The 17400-nt window shown below is 41.0% G+C and overlaps 1 protein-coding gene across 4 annotated transcripts in view; it reads left to right on the top strand.

Moving 5' to 3' along the window:
* Window positions 1-16849, top strand: part of NAAA (N-acylethanolamine acid amidase) — a 22247-nt gene extending 5398 nt beyond the window's left edge. For 3 of the 4 annotated variants that reach the window (XM_034772673.1, XM_034772676.1, XM_034772677.1), the window contains exons 3-10: window positions 2635-2761; window positions 3960-4050; window positions 6424-6500; window positions 8998-9170; window positions 10816-10878; window positions 11505-11571; window positions 14058-14086; window positions 15259-15340. In XM_034772673.1, the coding sequence (XP_034628564.1) occupies window positions 2635-2761; window positions 3960-4050; window positions 6424-6500; window positions 8998-9170; window positions 10816-10878; window positions 11505-11571; window positions 14058-14086; window positions 15259-15334 (703 nt within the window). In that variant the 3' untranslated portion in view covers window positions 15335-15340. Of the gene's footprint in view, window positions 1-2634; window positions 2762-3959; window positions 4051-6423; window positions 6501-8997; window positions 9171-10815; window positions 10879-11504; window positions 11572-14057; window positions 14087-15258; window positions 15341-16572 lie in introns of those variants that run through there. The other variant, XM_034772675.1, reaches the window with a different exon arrangement.
* The last annotated feature ends 551 nt before the right edge of the window (window positions 16850-17400 follow it).

The raw sequence follows: 17400 nt of genomic DNA on the forward strand, positions 1-17400 counted from the left end.
AAGAACAGGAGTACTTGTGGCACCTTAGAGACTAACAAATTTATTAGAGCATAAGCTTTCGTGGACTACAGCCCACTTCTTCGGATCCGAAGAAGTGGGCTGTAGTCCACGAAAGCTTATGCTCTAATAAATTTGTTAGTCTCTAAGGTGCCACAAGTACTCCTGTTCTTTTTGCGGATACAGACTAACACGCCTGCTACTCTGAAACCTTTCAGAAGTGATGTGCTGAGTCTTCATTTATTCACTCTTAATTTAAGGTTTCGTGTGCCAGTAATACATTTTAATGTTTTTAGAAGATCTCTTTCTATAAGTCTTTAATATATAACTAAACTATTGTATGTAGAGTGAGTAAGGTTTTTAAAATGTTTAAGAAGCTTCATTTAAAATTAAATTAAAATGCAGAGCCCCCCGGACTGGTGGCCAGGACCCGGGCAGTATGAGTGCCACTGAAAATCAGCTTGCGTGCCGCCTTCGGCACCCATGCCATAGGTTGCCTACCCCTGTTCTAGCTGAAGAGTTGTCTGTTAAGGGTTAAAGACTGTCAGGTATGGTTTGCTATGAGGGAACATTATTATAGTGAGACCAATTGCTGTAATGAAGGTTATATAACAATTTGCCTTTCAAACTCCTGTTTTCAGTTACTTATAACTTTATAACTTCTCTGAACTTAATTTTTTCCACTTTCCGCCTACTTGAAAACTAATGTTTTCATCAGTATAAAAATGTTTTTGGAGGCTTTTTTTTTTTTTTTTTCTTTTTTTAAGTTTAAATGCTGCAACAGCTGATGTAAGGAAGCTGAAGTTGAAATTTGGTGGGGATATCTCTCTCATTAAAGGAAAGTATCTTAATGCTCTGATGAAAATTTATTTTGATTTGACCAAGTCTGAGCATTTGAAAATCACATTCTACATAAGTGCAGTGAGATTTTAACTAAGAAATGCTAAACTTATAATATGCACTGCTAAAGCTCATGCTACAAATGCTTGAGTGGCAAATTTAGCAATCCAGTAACAATGAGCTGTGAATGCCCCAATCACTATTAGAACTGGTTGTGAAATTTTTGACTCAACTCTTTGACAGACAATGCCAATTCATTAAAACGGAAATTGTTTGTGGGAAAGGGTTGGTTTCGACAGATTTCTTGTGTCTCACAGTTTTTGGGAAAGTTATGAAATTGTCAAAGTCCTGTTTTGAAACATTTGAAATGAAAAATTTCCATTTTTCTGTTCAAAATGACTTTTCATTTAAAAATTTAAGTTAATTATAGTTTAAATATAAAACATTAAAAGGTTGAAATCAAAACAATATTGACCTAAACAGATTTTTTTTTTTTAATTGTCAGTTTGCAAAAACTTTTGAGACTGTAACTTTTTGTCCCAATTTGGGACAGGAAAATTTTCAAGATTTTGAAAAATTTTCCCAAGACAGGAAAAATATTTCCCACCCAGCTCTATTCGCTATGTCTTGTAAGACAAAAAGCTGCACAACTCCTGGGACTCACTTCCATGGGCCTCATGATGAGTAGGCTAGGGCATTGCAGAGATGTTAAGTTGCACAGTTAAGCACTCAGGTCAGGCGCAGTTAGTGTTAAAAGGCTGCATGTGTAATTTGAACTCCTCTGTTTTGTGTACATACATTGTAATACAGTCTTTCATTACATGATTACATCCTGTTTCTTAAATAATATAATTTTTTTCTACAGCCATAAGTACATATAATTTATTAAAGTCTGATACATTTATAATCATTTTCATTGTCAATAATTCAATATATTTTTTTATTTTTGCCTTTAGAGAGTTGAGAACCAATATATAAAGCATGCATTTTAATATCGGGCCCAATCCTGCTATATTAAGGGTAATTATTGTTTTAGGCAAGGGAGAAGAGAGAGACCTAGCTAAGTTAATTCTTTTTAACTTGACCCCGGGCTTGTCAAGGTAAACGTAGATGCACCATTTATTTTATGGGCATAATTTTAGATTTCCGCCAACTTATTTTGTATCCAAAGAAACTGCTGAACTGGTTGATAATTTGCAGCGGACTGGGGATTGGTACCTTTAAGGTTAGTGAACGAAAGCAGCATGTTACCTGCTTGAAAAGATATTTTTATGGGTTGGAGGAAACTGAGATGCCTACATACCAAGAGTAGCACCTGACCTTCATAGCTAGGAGTTATAGTGCTGGGTTCTAATTGTGTTTGTCCTATAAATAACTTTCATGGACTCTGTTGGTCTGTCAGACAAGAGTACATAGTACTAGAGGATATTATAGATGTGTATCTAAGTCAGTAAAAACAATTGTATGGCAATATGTACAGTATAGAAATGGTATATAATTAAAGATGACATTGTAATATATATTCTGAAAGGGATGGAGAGAAGGTTGCAAACGCAACTTTTACTTTCACATCTGAATGTTTACACTGCTTTGTGGTCTCGACATGTTTTTTTTTAAACTGTAGCTGTTTAACATTTGTACATGCAACGCCATAAGTGTTAATGCCACTTTACAGAGAAAATAAAATTAAAGATTCAGTCACTGCTGTAAGAAATTTCCTGAAAAATTATTCAATATTGAAAAAATGTCTGTGTTTTGGGGTTTTTTAAATAGTTCCTTCTGCTTTTGTTTTCCAAGGTTCTGTACCAGTATTGTTGCTCAAGATTTCCAGGGAAACATTTACCATGGTCGGAACATGGATTATGCTTTTGGAGATATTTTACGCAAGATTACAATTGACGTGCAGTTTATGCAAAATGGGCAGGTATGGTCTGTTTTTGGCATGGGTTGATGCTGTTTGCTGAGAATGGCACACAGGTCTGCATATCTTTAAGCAGCTGGATTTAGTGGATTGAATAACAAATCCACAGAGGAGAGCAAGAAAATGAGTAATAGAAATATTTGCTATTTAGAGTGCTTCTCCATCTGTCCAGGTTTATATAACAGAGTTTTGTATATCATTGTAGTATCTGAGCATCCCGGCCTCTCTCTCTAGGGCTATGGTGTAACTGCAGTTGAGTTATTCATTTTTGGGCACCACAATATCAGAGAGAAATTGAAAAACTGGACAGAATTCCTACTAAAACAAAATTGACCTGGGGCCAGGAGAGACCTACTTATAAGGAAATATTGAAAGAGCAAAATATATATCGGATAGTGAAGGGATGATACAAGTTTACAAATATTAGAATGGTAAAACTCCAAGAATGGAGAGGAATTATTTAAGGTGGTACATGGGGGTATAACGAGTTTAATGGAAGGAAGTTAAGAAAAGGGGAACTCAGACTGAGTTTAAGAAAAATCTTCTTGATTGTGCGATGTATTTGGCTGGAGAATAGTCTCCCAAGGAGACCAAACGCAGAGCACATTTAAAACATGATTAAAATATTTGAACGCATACAGTAGAGTTCAGTTTTAGTGAGGAGAGGGATTGGAGAGCTGAACAGGTCATTTTCGTCTCTGATTTCTCTGATTCCTCCCTTTCAGCACTATCTTTTCCTTTTTAAAAGTCTTATCGCATGGCTATCAGTCTGACAACTTCTGCAAACATTACATGCACTGACCAATGTGTGTGTTTTAGTTTTTAATATTTTAAATGATGTATTTGCTGTTGCAGTCTCCTCATATCTGTTTATCTTAGAAATGGAGGATTCTGCCTCACAGTCAGATACTTGCTAACTTGAACAACATTTTAATAGCAATTGGGTTATCCTTAGCAATGCACTGCAATAGAATTTAATCTTCGCTTTTTTTAATCTTTAGTTTCCTTCTCCTTCAATCATGATGCAGATATTTTAATATCATAATGTTATTGTGTTAACTTTTTCAAATGACATATGGTGGAATCCAGTTATTTCTTTACTGGAAATCCACAGGTAAAATGTAAGATGCTGTTTTGGAACATTGTATTAAAAACCTGTCTGTCCCATAATTGTAGAATGCTGTACATCTTCTGATTTCAGGTAGCGTATAAGGGTACCACATTTATAGGCTATGTGGGTTTATGGACCGGACAGAGTCCACACAAGTTTACAATCTCTGGTGACGAACGAGGTAAGTCAAGCTCACAACCATAGCACTGTCATACCAAAACATTTCAATAGTTTAACTTCTTAGTTGTAATAGAACATCGTTCTTAAAGCGCTTTTGTCTAAGTGAGGTTGGAGCTATCACCTTATGCCTGACAACTCTCCTGCCAGTCTCCCTCCAACATGCTGGCCACTGAAGTGGGGTAGAGCACAACTTTCTGGCCTTCTGCATATATAAGCACCTAGGGCCACCCCGTAGAGGAGGGATGTTTGGATGTCTACACAGCAGCATTTGAACTTCAAACAGCAGAAGCAGGAGATGGGGGGGAATTCTGGGGAGGCAGCAGGAGGAGAATTTGTGGCCCTTTGAGGAGACACCACTGAGGAAGGGAGACATGGGGCTGAGGGAGAGAGACCATCTTGTGCAGGGAGTCAAAAGCCTGGATCCCCTGGCCTGTTCCAGTATGGTGGGGCCCATGCATACAGGGCAATGCAGGGGAAAAGAGGAGGAGAGAGGCAATGGGAGCTGCAGCGGGGGGAAAGAAATGTTTGGAGACTGGATTAAGGGATGAGGGAAGACTGAGAAGCAGTGGAGACCCATTTGAGGGGTCATTGGAGAGAGAAGGGACAATTGATGACAATGGAAAGACATTTGGGGGCAATGAAGGCAGAGGGGGCAATGCCCCTTTAAATTAGAGGCCATTCTGTCTTGGGGACCTGAGTTTAGATTAGAGCAGGGGTCGGCAACCTTTCAGAAGTGGTGTGCCAAGTCTTCATTTATTCACTCTGATTTAAGGTTTCACGTGCCAGTAATACATTTTAATGTTTTTAGAAGGTCTCTTTCTATAAGTCTATAATATATAACTAACCTATTGTTGTATGTAAAGTAAATAAGGGTTTTAAAATGTTTAAGAAGCTTCATTTTAAAATTAAATTAAAATGCAGAGCCCTCTGGACTGGTGGCCAGGACCCGGGCAGTATGAGTGCCACTGAAAATCAGCTCGCGTGCTGCCTTTGACACACGTGCCATAGGTTGCCTACCCCTGGATTAGAGGATTGAGAGACATGTATAGAATGTTCAGACCTTGGATCCCAGTTTTTAAAGAAGCAAACCAATGTTTAATTATTTGGGGCGGGGGGGCAAAAGGAGAATTAAGCATTGTAAATATTAGAGATGGGTCTGAGCCCCAGAGTTGAGAGGTAGTGTGATGTGGGTCAAGTTAGGGCACCCTTGTCCACCAGGAACCGGATTGAGATGATGATCTTGCGTCATATACTCTTATAGGCTATGGATGTATGACCTTTTGTCTCTACAAAGAACAATAGCACCTACAACAGCATGTGGGGAGCATGTATTACTGTTGTACAGAATAACATCTGCCGCTGGCTTGCTTTCTTGCCTACCTACTGCTGAACCATTGAGATAAAATTGAGGGAAGGGGTCATGAGACTGGAGGAGGTGATGGCTCTAAATTAGCCTAAAAGTTATTTAAGTGATAGGAAGGACTCTTCCTGTTGACTTTCTCCTTTGTGTTTCTGGCCTGTGGATAATTTTAAACATGAATGTCAGTTTCTGTTCTGCTTAGTTTTCTTCAGCCAAACAGTCATCACTACTTTTTTAGCTGTGCTCCAGATTTCTGTCCAGCACTTTTTCATTCTTTGTAGAATTACAATACAAATAAATTATACAGGGAACATAAAAGTAGGAGCGTTTCCCCTAGAAGCTGTTAACAGTTTAGGCGTGGCTGGCTGAATTGTGACCCTGTCCGTAATGCGTGTTACAAGACTCTGCCCTCTGTTACACTAACCTCAGCCTTTCTCTTGCCCAGTTTCTGCTATGAAGAAATAATGTTTATAAATGGAAAAGTCAGTGAGTCACCAACTGTAATGGAAAAGGAACTTTGGAAGTTTCTGACTGAAATTGCTAGTTCTGGTCTTTCCTGAGAGGCATCGAGTACTACTTGTGACAGTGCCCCTTAAAGTCACTCGATAATAAGTCTCCTACAGTGATTTTACTTTTGGGTTTTTGGTGTAGGTAAAGTGAGAAAAGACTAGTTGTCCCAAACTCTGTTGCAGTATTGGTCCCTGACGCAGTGGCTGTCGCATTGTAGCTACTTGGTGGGTCATTCTTCACCCAAGAGTTACTACAGCTGATGCTGAAGTTGGTAATCAGTGGCTGCCACTTTGATTCCCAATAGCAGCATGGATAGAGAATTTATTGTACTGGACTTTGGGGGTGAAGGGGAGAGGGAGAGGATTATAGAGATTGAAAACGGAGCTTGAGAGAAGAGGTGAAGGATGGTAAGATGGGGAGAGATGATGAAGATACACAGTATACGTATTGGTTGGCAGCAGGAATTGCTGCATGTGTAATAACACTTTCCCTTTCTTTTTGCAGATAAGGGAAGATGGTGGGAGAATGCAGTAGCTGCTTTCCTGGGTGGAAACGTCCCAGTCAGCTGGCTTGTCAGGGATGTACGTATGCAAAGTATTTGATCTTCTGTATCTTAGTCACATACCACAAGCTGTTTGAAGATGCAAACTATAATAATAACTTTGTCGTTCCATTTTACAATTCTATTAATAGTAGGATACCAAGGGAGGAAAAATAAGTGGTAATGAGAGTGGCCCATTTCAAACAGTTGACAAGAAGGTGTGAGTAACAGTAGGGGGAAATTAGTATGGGGGAAATTAGGTTTAGGTTTTGTAATGATCCAACCACCCCCAGTCTTTATTCAGGCCTAATGTGATGGTATCCAGTCTGCAAATTAGTTCAAGTTCTGCAGTTTCATGTTGGAGTCTGTTTTTGACGTTTTGTCAACTGTTTGAAATGGACCACTCTCATTACCACTTCAAAAGTTATTTTTCTTCCCTTGCTTTCCTATTGCTAATTGAATTGTCTCGTTAGACTGACCTCACACTTGGAAAGGCAACTCCCATCTTTTCAAGCATTTATACCTGCTCCTGTATTTTCCACTCCATGCATCTGCTGAAGTGGGTTCTAGCCCACGAAAGCTTATACCCAAATAAATTTGTTAGTCTCTAAGGTGTCACAAGGACTCCTTGTTGTTTTTGCTGATACAGACTAACACGGCTACCACTCTGAAACCCGAGTATACTAGGTTTCCTGAATTGCAGAGTTCCCCCTATAGCTGATTATTGAACCCCCAATAGTAATAATTTTTTGAAATGCCAGGTACATCTTGTCCAAAAGCTAAAGAAAACGAACTGTCTGTAACCAAACTCCATCTTGCCATGTTATGTGGAATGAAGGTAGAAATGTACAGAGGGCTGCATAGGAAATCTGTGCACGAAGCTCTAAGCAATTATTAGGATTTAGTGCACAGCTCCAGGGCTAGCTAAGGGAACCAAACAAGTGACTTTGAACAAGGTGATGAGAGGAGAGCACTTACACATTGTGAGACACAAATCCAACCTTCTGCTTCTTTCCTGTTTGGCTCTCATTTATACACCTGATACTAGTTCAGCATATCTGAAATAAATTTGCAATGGTAGTGCTTTGTACCATAAGCACAGTATGTTTCTTGCATAACTTCAGTGGAATAATAAGCAAACATTGAGACAGCTGTCTATGAGGAAAAAAACCACACCTTTGGTTACCGAGAGCCAGACATTGCTAAACATTTAATTTCTTCACGTATCTTGTTTGTTATACAAGGTGCCTGCTGTCTCATTTTTTTGTTTTTATTTCACAAACCCTATTTGCTTTTAATTCCTGCGTTGTGTTAATTTGTTAGGGTCAGTTTTTAAGGGAGTATTTCCTACAGCCCTAATCTTGCAAACACTTTGGCATGTGCATAGTTTTACATTTATGAGTAACTCCATTGACATCAGTGGGACTAGCCACGTGTGTGAAGTTACATGCATAAGTTTGCAGGAGCAAGGCCTAAATAACTCATTTGCATTTTTATCTCCCCACTGCCACCAATATCCACATAAACCAAAGTTAAAACAAAGGCTTGGAGAAGCCTTTTTTCTTTCATCCCATAATTTAGGCCTCAGTACTGCAAAGTGCTTCAGTGGAAATTGACAACATGCTCAGGTCCTTGACTTTTCATCATTGCTGCTCTCTGTTTGCTTTCTATATTTTACTCAGTTCGGACGGCGAAACCAGAGTACGCAATTCTTAGTCCTTGTCCCTTCCTAGTTCTTATGCCGAATGGTGCAAGTCAGGTTGGACAGCTATTTTCATGGAATTTTTAAAAAGGTCACTTATTAGGAAAAAATGTGTGTTCACCAAACCTGGACCTTGCTGGCACATGATGGCATATCACAATGTGCCAGCAGTGCCCCTCTGCCATGTACATTGGTCAAACCGGACAGTCTCTACTCAAAAGAATAAATGGACACAAATCAGACATCAGGGATCATAACATTCAAAAACCAGTAGGAGAACACTTCAGTCTCTCTGGTCACTCAATAACAGACCTCAAAGTGGCAATTCTTCAACAAAAAAATCTTCAAAAACAGACTCCAACGTGAAACTGCAGAACTGGAATTAATTTGCAAACTAGATACCATCAGATTAGGCCTGAATAAAGACTGGGAGTGGTTGGGTCATTACAAAACCTAAACTTAATTTCCCAATACTAATTTCTTCCTAATGGGCCTGATGAGTTAAAAGGAACGACTCTCGGCATTAACTGCTCACTAGTGGGAGGATGGGGTTTACAATTTGGGTTTATATGTGGTCTCAGTCCTGCAAACGTTTAGAGGCATGCTTAAGTTCAAGCACATTGACTAGTCCTCTTGGCTTCAGTGGGCCTGCTTAAAATGCATACATTGATTGCAAGATCAGGGCTTAAATGAGAAACCGTTTCCATACTACACAGATACCTACTCTACTGATCACTAAGCCAAACATTGACCTTTCCATAAAAGGCAGCCGTCTTGATGCAGCTGTCGGCAGGCTGTGCAGTATTGATTCCCGGTGATTTTGGTTTTGCATTAGACCCTGGGCACGGCTGCAGACTTTCAAGCTGCCGTCCTCAAACTGGCTGCAACCCCGATCATTGCGGATGTTTACTACATCGTCGCCGGGACGTCGCCCAAAGAGGGTGTGGTCATCACAAGGAATAGAAGGGGGCCGGCAGACATCTGGCCTCTTGAGCCCACAGCTGGAGCGTAAGTGGCCACAAATGTTGCTTTGTTTCACCTTTGTTAGCTGCTATTGGGAAGAGTGTTCAATAGACCTGAGACCCGGTGGGAGGGCAGCATCTTTTGTGGTCTGCAGTGTCGACTAAGGCTGAGCCAGGAGACGCTTTCACTGATGTGTCTGAATGGAGCTCCATCCAGCCCTCCTCAGCCAGGGAAGCCACTTCTGGACAGTGTAGGGGCAGCCTCTGAGAACCGGGCGGAGAAAAGGGAGGTGTGGATTGTTTTTTTTCTTTACTGAGGACAATAAACAAAATTGAGATTATATAAGCCTGTGACAAGAAGTACAATTCAGTGACTGGTACAACTATGAATGTTATCCAATTGCTGTGCTGCTTCACTGACAATAATATGCTAGTCTACATGTATGTAGGAGATTCAGGGTTGTTTCGAATTCATGTGTCACTGATTTACAGCTCAATTTACAAGTACACCTCTACCTCAATATAATGCTACCCAATATAACACGAATTCGGATATAACATGGTAAAGCAGCGCTCCGGGGGGGGGTGGGGGAGGCTGCGCACTCCAGTGGATCAAAGAAAGTTCAATATAACGCGGTTTCACCTATAACGCGGTAAGATTGTTTTGGCTCCCGGGGACAGCGTTATATCTGACTGTTAGCCTTGTCCACTCACTCTGGGATCCGAAAGTCACCCTGGATTCTTTCCTCCTTTTGCATCATCGCTGGTAATGAAAGATTTGCATGCTAAACTAGGCCATCTGTGACCTATCTGCAACCCCACTAGTTTCAGTGAGGGGTGTATTGGGTAAATAATTTGTCGTTGTAACTAGAATTTAGCAGACAATTCAGTTGATGCACAAGAAGAATCCAGCTGATAGAATGTTGGCTTTGCAGGGCTAACAGAATTAAAAAGCATTTTAAAAAACCTAATTTTTTTCTCTAAAGTAAAACAAACAAACATGCCAAAAAACCTAAGGTTCTTAATATACTCGGAGCAAAGCCAACAAATGAGAGCGGTCTGTTGTTATAGTTTTTTCTCAGAGCAGACTCCATTTTAAGGGCCTGATTCTGCTTCACTTGAAGTCAATGGTAGTTTTGCCTTTGACTGTAGTGGGGGTTGGACTCAGTCTAACTTTCTTTCCAACCTCCTTAACAGTCTATGTATGGGAACGTCCAGTACAGCTGGGACCTTGCCTTTTACTGTGCCATTGGGCTTCCTGTTGACAGGGGAATTGACAGACTTGTGGGGGAACCTTCTTGTTCTTTTTAAATAGAGACATAATGGCTCACATCTGTTTTTCTTAGGGCTGGTCCACACTAACCCCCCACTTCGAACTAAGATACGCAACTTCAGCTATGTGAATAACGTAGCTGAAGTTGAAGTATCTTAGTTCGAACTTACCGCGGATCCAGAAGCGGCAGGCAGGTTCCCCCGTCGACTCCGCGTACTCCTCTCGTGGAGCAGGAGTACCGGCATTGACGGCGAGCACTTCCGGGATCGATTTATTGCGTCTAGACAAGTCACGATAAATCGATCCCAGAAGATCGATTGCTTACCGCTGGACCCAGAGGTAAGTATAGACGTACCCTTAGCCACATGTGCAACTGGGTGAAATTACACTTGGTTTTTTGGTTTGTTTTGCGGTGTAGGTGGTTCCGTGTAGAGACAAACTATGACCACTGGACAACCCCTCCTCCATTTGATAATCGAAGGTGAGTTTGAGTTGGATTGTGACCCAGGATGCCGTTTTCATATTTAAGAGGTGACACAGACTTTTGGGTGCTCTCTGGGCAGCTTCGTGTGCTGAGTAGGCAGCCACTTCAGCTCCTGCAGCATCAGTCGGAGGAAACTAGACCAGGTAAGGAGCAATACTGACCGGTTCCAGTGCTCTTTGGCTGGAAGCATAGTGGTTACAAGGTGACGGCTCTCTAACGTGAGGCAGAAGAAAATCGTGGGAAGGGAAAGATGCTTGGGGTTGGTGTCGCAGTAGAAAACAGAATTTAACCCAAGTCACAGTATTCAGGCCTTACAATGACAGGCTATTTGGAGGCCTTGTTAAATGCTTCAGCAACATTTTTATTTGATTGTCTGTTTGATGCAAGGGCGCAAAATATGTTGGCAGATTGGCTGCAGTTCTCTAGCTATCTCCTTTAATGGCGATGCCTCTCATTCAATTATGGGGGACTGGATTCAGCTCACACCATCTTTCAGAGTAATTGAGACCCAAGCAGATGTTTTGATGTGGATTGATTTAGTGGCAAACATTTCTCATTCAGGCTGCATAATGTTTTATATGACGGTTATTTTTGTTGAGTGACATTGCATCCTTTTCTTGCAGAACTGCAGCCATTAAAGCTCTCAATGCCACTGGATGGGAGAATATTAATTTTGAGACCCTCTTTCAGGTATTTCTTTTAAATTTCGCATCATGATGTCTGGATGTTGACTTAAAATTCTGCTGTTAGGAGAGATGGTTAGAGCAGCGATTGAGGAATGTGATTGTTTTTAGTGAGGATTTGGAAAACTACACAGGCAGTGCATGGCGAAAGATATACAGCAAAGGGCTCATTTGAGTGGCTATTGTCGTCAAGGGTCACTGGAACTGCGCTCTAGTGATGGAGAACTGAGCCAGCTCTGCTGCTGATTCAGTGTGTGACCTTGGGCAAGTCACTTAAGCCCAAATTTTCCAGTGTCTGTTCATTGTGGGTAACTCAAATTTTGGAGTGCCCAAGTTGAGAATCCTGGGGTGTAATTTTCAGCCCCCATTGGCTTCAGCTGACACTGTGAGCGCTCAGCTTCTTTGAAAATTAGGCTGCCGTGGTCTCAAACTGAGCATCCAGAATTAATTGGGCACTTCTGAAAACTTGACCCTTACCCTCTCTGTGTCTGTATTCCAGCCGATAAAACGTGGCTGGTAACACATATTTCACAAAGAGTGTTAGTTCTAGTGCTTTGAGATCCTCAGACAAAACATGCTGTAGAAGTGTAAATTATTATTGCGGTTTTAAGGCTGAATTTGAAGATCTATATTAAGATTATTTATATGTTGTGCTAGTGCCAATCAAGGATCAGGGCCCAATTGTGCTAGGCACTGTACATACAAGGAAAAGACAGACTCTGCCCCAAAGAGTTTATATCTGTTATTCAAAATCTGTCTCAGAAATACTTTGCATACCAGCTTAATTAATTTTGTTGTAATTTATAGAAAATAATGTAAATCTATTTAGATTATTTTTCATCTGAAACAGGGCAGTTTTGATTGTTGTGGGGTTTTTAGGCAGTAGTGCAGATCTGATAGACTTTCAGAAGCACATAAGGGAGTTAAAAGCACAAGTCCCACTGATTTCTACCCATTATATTTAATAACTGTAGTGGTTTCAATCAAGGTTTTTTTTTTGCAATGCTTCAGAAGCCACAGGGGAGGAGAGAAAAATTTTAATTATTTTGTAATTATTAAATTATCATGGGCTTTGGCAACGAGCTGGATTAATAATGACGACCTCTTTGGTGGAAAAATATGACGACACAAAACCTACAGTTTCGTACAAAAACTAAAAGCTTTAATGGAAGAGTGAAAAATGGAACTCCCCAGATGGTTGGATAATAGAATATATTATTCAAAATGGATATAAGTCAATAGAAAAAACAGTATTGAATTTTTTTTTTTTTTGGGTCATGGGGATGGTTGGCAAAGTACTGTATTTTTTTGAGTGATGGAACTGGAATTAAATGCTTCCGAGGTGTTCAGAGCCAGAATTTTGGTCCAGCCCTTCTTTGTTAGTTGTAAAAGAATATGATAATGTGTGATGCCACATTCTCAAGTGACACATCTCCAAACTCAAATCATCCGTACTTTCAAAATTCTACCTAGCACAGCCATAGAGACCACCAGATGAGCCATGTACAACCTCTGTAGGAGGAATAACATTACAGCAGGCTCAGACTCAAAAGATGCCAGAGCTTGTTTTCATGCCACAGTACTCCCAGTTCCTACTGAGTGACATGACCGGCTACTAAAATGCTTGCGTTGTTTGGCCAGAGAGATTTTTACAGGCAAAGCTGAGCGAGAGGTAATTCCAATCATTGGCTTAGGCCAGAGGTTCTCAAACTGGGGGTCGGGACCCCTCGGGGGGTCACGGGGTTATTACATGGGGGGGTTGCAAGCTATCAGTCTCCACCCCAAGCCATGCTTTGCCTTGAGCATTTTTAATGGTGTTAAACATATTAAAAAGTGTTTTTAATTTGTAAGGGGGAGGGGGGTCACACTCCGAGGCTTGTTATGTGAAAGGGGTCACCAGTACAAAACTTTGAGAACCACTGGCTTAGGCCATTTAACATATGGGGCCTGATCCCATAGAAGTTAGCTGAAAGACTCCCATTAATTTAAAGCCCATTGGGCTTTTGATCAGGCCTATAACACAGAGTAAAATCATGCACAATTGTGGGCATGGACTAAAGGACCCAGGCCTAGAAAGGTGCCTCATTCCTTTTAGGAAGCTATGAACTATTACTTTTAAACAAGGAACATGTGTAACATAGCTGTGTTCTGACTGCTCAGACAGGAGCATGTGAGGAACGCAGGTTGACTGTATCATCAGCATTATTAGATGATTTCTTTGGTACAAGCACATGTATAAATACTACAGATGCCGAGAGGGGTAGAATGTAAGGAGAAGGTTGATATCTACCTCTTACATGCAGGAACTTGACAAAACTTTGGGCATTCTCAAAGCTTTTTTGTTTAAAAATGTTCAGTAAAGTGCTCTGATTTTTAAAAATGGATAGGGTAACCTTTGATCTTTCATTATCCATCTTAAATAATTGTATCACACTTTTTCTAAATAGCCTTAAACACTTCTTTTAATCTGTCAAAATTAATTTTTTTGAATAGGTATTGTCAGTGAGGCCTGTCTTAAACAAGTAAGTATCATATTTAGAAACATAGATCAGTGCCCAGTGCCACTCCAGGGCAGTTTATATTTAATATCGATTTCAATTGTCAGAAGATTTTCCTTTAAATATGCAAAATATCCCATGATTTTCCCCAGCCCTAAACACTGCTCCTGTGCACAATGCTTTTCATTGTCTGCCCTCGCTTGGGTTTGTCTTCTTTGTCGGTCACTCACTGTCCAGTGAAGGTTTCAGAGTAGCAGCCGTGTTAGTCTGTATCCGCAAAAAGAAGAACAGGAGTACTTGTGGCACCTTAGAGACTAACAAATTTATTAGAGCATAAGCTTTCGTGGACTACAGCCCAGTGAAGGAATCATATTTCATAAGGCTCAGTCCTCCTGTGTGTGGAATCTAAACTTCACTGTGATACGCAACAAGGAAGCAAATTGATACACAAGCCACTCTTCTGCTGAGTGATGCATCTTGCTCCTGATATGTTGAATGTTCATTTTCCGCTTAGTTTTTGTTGCAGCTCTTGCCTTTGTTAATCAGTGTTAGTAAATTTGCTTTGCTTTGAAGAGGAAAAAATAATACATGCATACCATAGCTACTGAGTATAGATTTACAAGCTACTGCATGCCTAACCAGCGCTGAGTTTTTTCACTTGCCCCATAATGGCTTTATATTTTACAAAAATTTACATCTTTCCCTTCTTCCCGTTGTCCTGTTTTACTTTTATATGTAGCTCAGTATCTCCACAGCGAAGAGCTCTGGAATTTCATATATTGAGTTCCTCAGGGTCAGCAATGAGGATTTAATCACCTATATATTGTGCTTATACTCTTTCTCATAATTTGAATTCTGTCACTGTAGCAACTGAGATAAATAATATTAATATTCTAGTAAACTGATCAAATAGATGCAGACTCACAATTTAGGGCATATTTTCTGCTGGGTAAAATTCCCTTGATACGTCTAGAGCTGTGCCAGTTTTCACCAGGAGAGAATTTGGCTGTCAGCATTACCAAATTCTACCAGCTATTTCAACACTCTGTGCCTTTTTATTGTTTTAATTTGGACACGTAGAATGTTTCTTTCTACTAAGATTGATTCTATTGCTTTGCTGTTGTTACCTGTATCTTCCGGGATTTAGGATGGTTTTTTAAGCACACAGTACATCTTTTTTCCCCTCTTTCCCCCAGTTACACAATATATACCACAGTAATGAGTGCTGCAGTCCCAGACAAGTACATGACACGGATCAGAACCTTGGAGTGAACATGTGTAAGTAACATGTTGGTGCTGAGAGCTGTTTTCATTGAATGTGAACTCTCAGTGGTACCTGTGGATGGGATTTCCTGTCCTGTTGAGGTGAGGGAACTTAGGCTGAGATTTTCACAAGAGCCCAGCTCCCATTGAAGTTCAGTGGTCTGCTCTTCCAGTCCTGGGTCGGGCCTAAAAATCACACTTAATTGTATGAAGCTTTTAATGATGCAGTTTAAATGCCCAGCAGGGGCTAGAGGTGCAGTCCTATAAAACAGTCGTTTTCAAACTTTTTTTCTGGCGACCCAGTTGAAGAAAATTGTTGATGCCCGTGACCCAACAATGCTGCGGATGAGGGGTGTGGGAGGGGCTCAGGGCTGGGGCAGAAGGTTGGGATGTGGGGTGGGGCAGGAATGAGGGGTTCAGGGTGTGGGAAGGGGCTCTGGGCTGGGGGAGGGGGTCAGGGCTCTGGGCTGGGTATGAGGGGCATGGGGTGCAGGAGGGAGTTTGGGGGAGGGCTCAGGGCTGCAGCAGGGGGTTGGGGTGTGTGAGGGAGTCAGGGGTCTAGGTTGGGGGTGCAGGCTTTGGGGTGGCGCCAGGGAAGAGGGGTTTGGAGTGCAGGGATATTCTGGCCACTACTTCCCGCAGCTCCCATTGGCCGGGAATGGTGAACCACGGCCACTAGGACCTGCGGGCGGCCGTGCAAATGTAAACAAATGGTCTTGTGGCCTGCCAGCAGATTACCCTGTCGAGCCACAGGTTGCCCACCACTGCCCTATACGATTAGTTTTCCTTGATGGTCCAATTTTGAATGAATTTTGTAATTTGAATGAATTTGGGATTCTCAGATGTCAGTTAAACCACAAATCACTTTGATTGTTCATTTTCCCCCACCAAGAAACAGCATGTGCATGTACAGGGAGTGGCAATTGCAGTCTAAATTAGATAATTGTACTTTGACCTTCTAAAAATACAAAGCAAAGAAATTGTGACCACTGCTGCTGCATTCCCATTCCTGGAAGAGAGGAGAATTCTTTCAGGGCCAAATCCTGATCCCAGTGACTTCAGTGGGAGTGTGACTGTTGACTTTAGTTGGACATGAATTTGACCCTAGGGTTAGCAGTGGTCATGTTGAGCTTTTGAGATAGCAGAGTTTATTTTTTTTTCTGTTGGAGAATTTAAAGTGATTGCTTTATTTCTCTGCTCTGTGCAGATCCAGGCTCATTTCTTTCTTACTCTCTCTCTTTTAACAGACAAAAGGAGGAAAAGCTGAAGCTTTCCAAGTCCAGCATTACTTTTAAACTAAATTAATGCACTGTAGTTGTTTTGTACAAAACAATTCCCTGAAGATTTCAGGTAAAGCTGACTTGCCCAATTCTGATTTTGTTCATGTTCTGGAATGAAGATGTGATTTTGCACTCCACATGCTTTATGAAAATATGCTTATGAATGTGAATATGATGTCACTGGAATATGCTTCATGCAAAAGGTCTCTTGTAAGGTATCATTACAAAGCTTATAATCTGAATGTGTTCATCCTCTTTGTATGTATGTATCATTCTTGTATCTGAAGCTAGAAATATGAAGTATAACTCTGAGATCCTATTGTTACTATGCAAAGTGTGGGCCATTAATGGTGGCTTAGAATTTTGATGGCTCCCATTGACTAGGACAGTTGGTTGTGAATGGGTTTATTTACCTGCAAGCCTTCCTGTGTACTGTGGGCCAGCCCCTGGGTAATGAAGAATGAGGTCTCACAGGACATGTGATCATGTCACATGATACTGGAATCCATCTTAAATCTGGTACTTTTCCATTTAGAACCCAAAGGGACAAAAGATTCCCGCCTGATGCCACAGGTATAAAAGGGGGTGGAACAGAACAAAGGGGGCTGTCAGTCATGAGAACACCCCTGCTTTTCACCTACGATGTCTGCTGGAACTAACAAGGACTGTACCAGGGGAAAGGATTTGGCCCAGACTAGGAAGGATTCTAGTCTGTGAAAGTATCAGAGGGGTAGCCGTGTTAGTCTGGATCTGTAAACCTCTCCAACGTATCATCAGTGAGCTACAACCTATCCT

This window comes from Trachemys scripta, chromosome 5 (assembly GCF_013100865.1).
Source record: "Trachemys scripta elegans isolate TJP31775 chromosome 5, CAS_Tse_1.0, whole genome shotgun sequence".
Taxonomy (NCBI): domain Eukaryota; kingdom Metazoa; phylum Chordata; order Testudines; family Emydidae; genus Trachemys; species Trachemys scripta.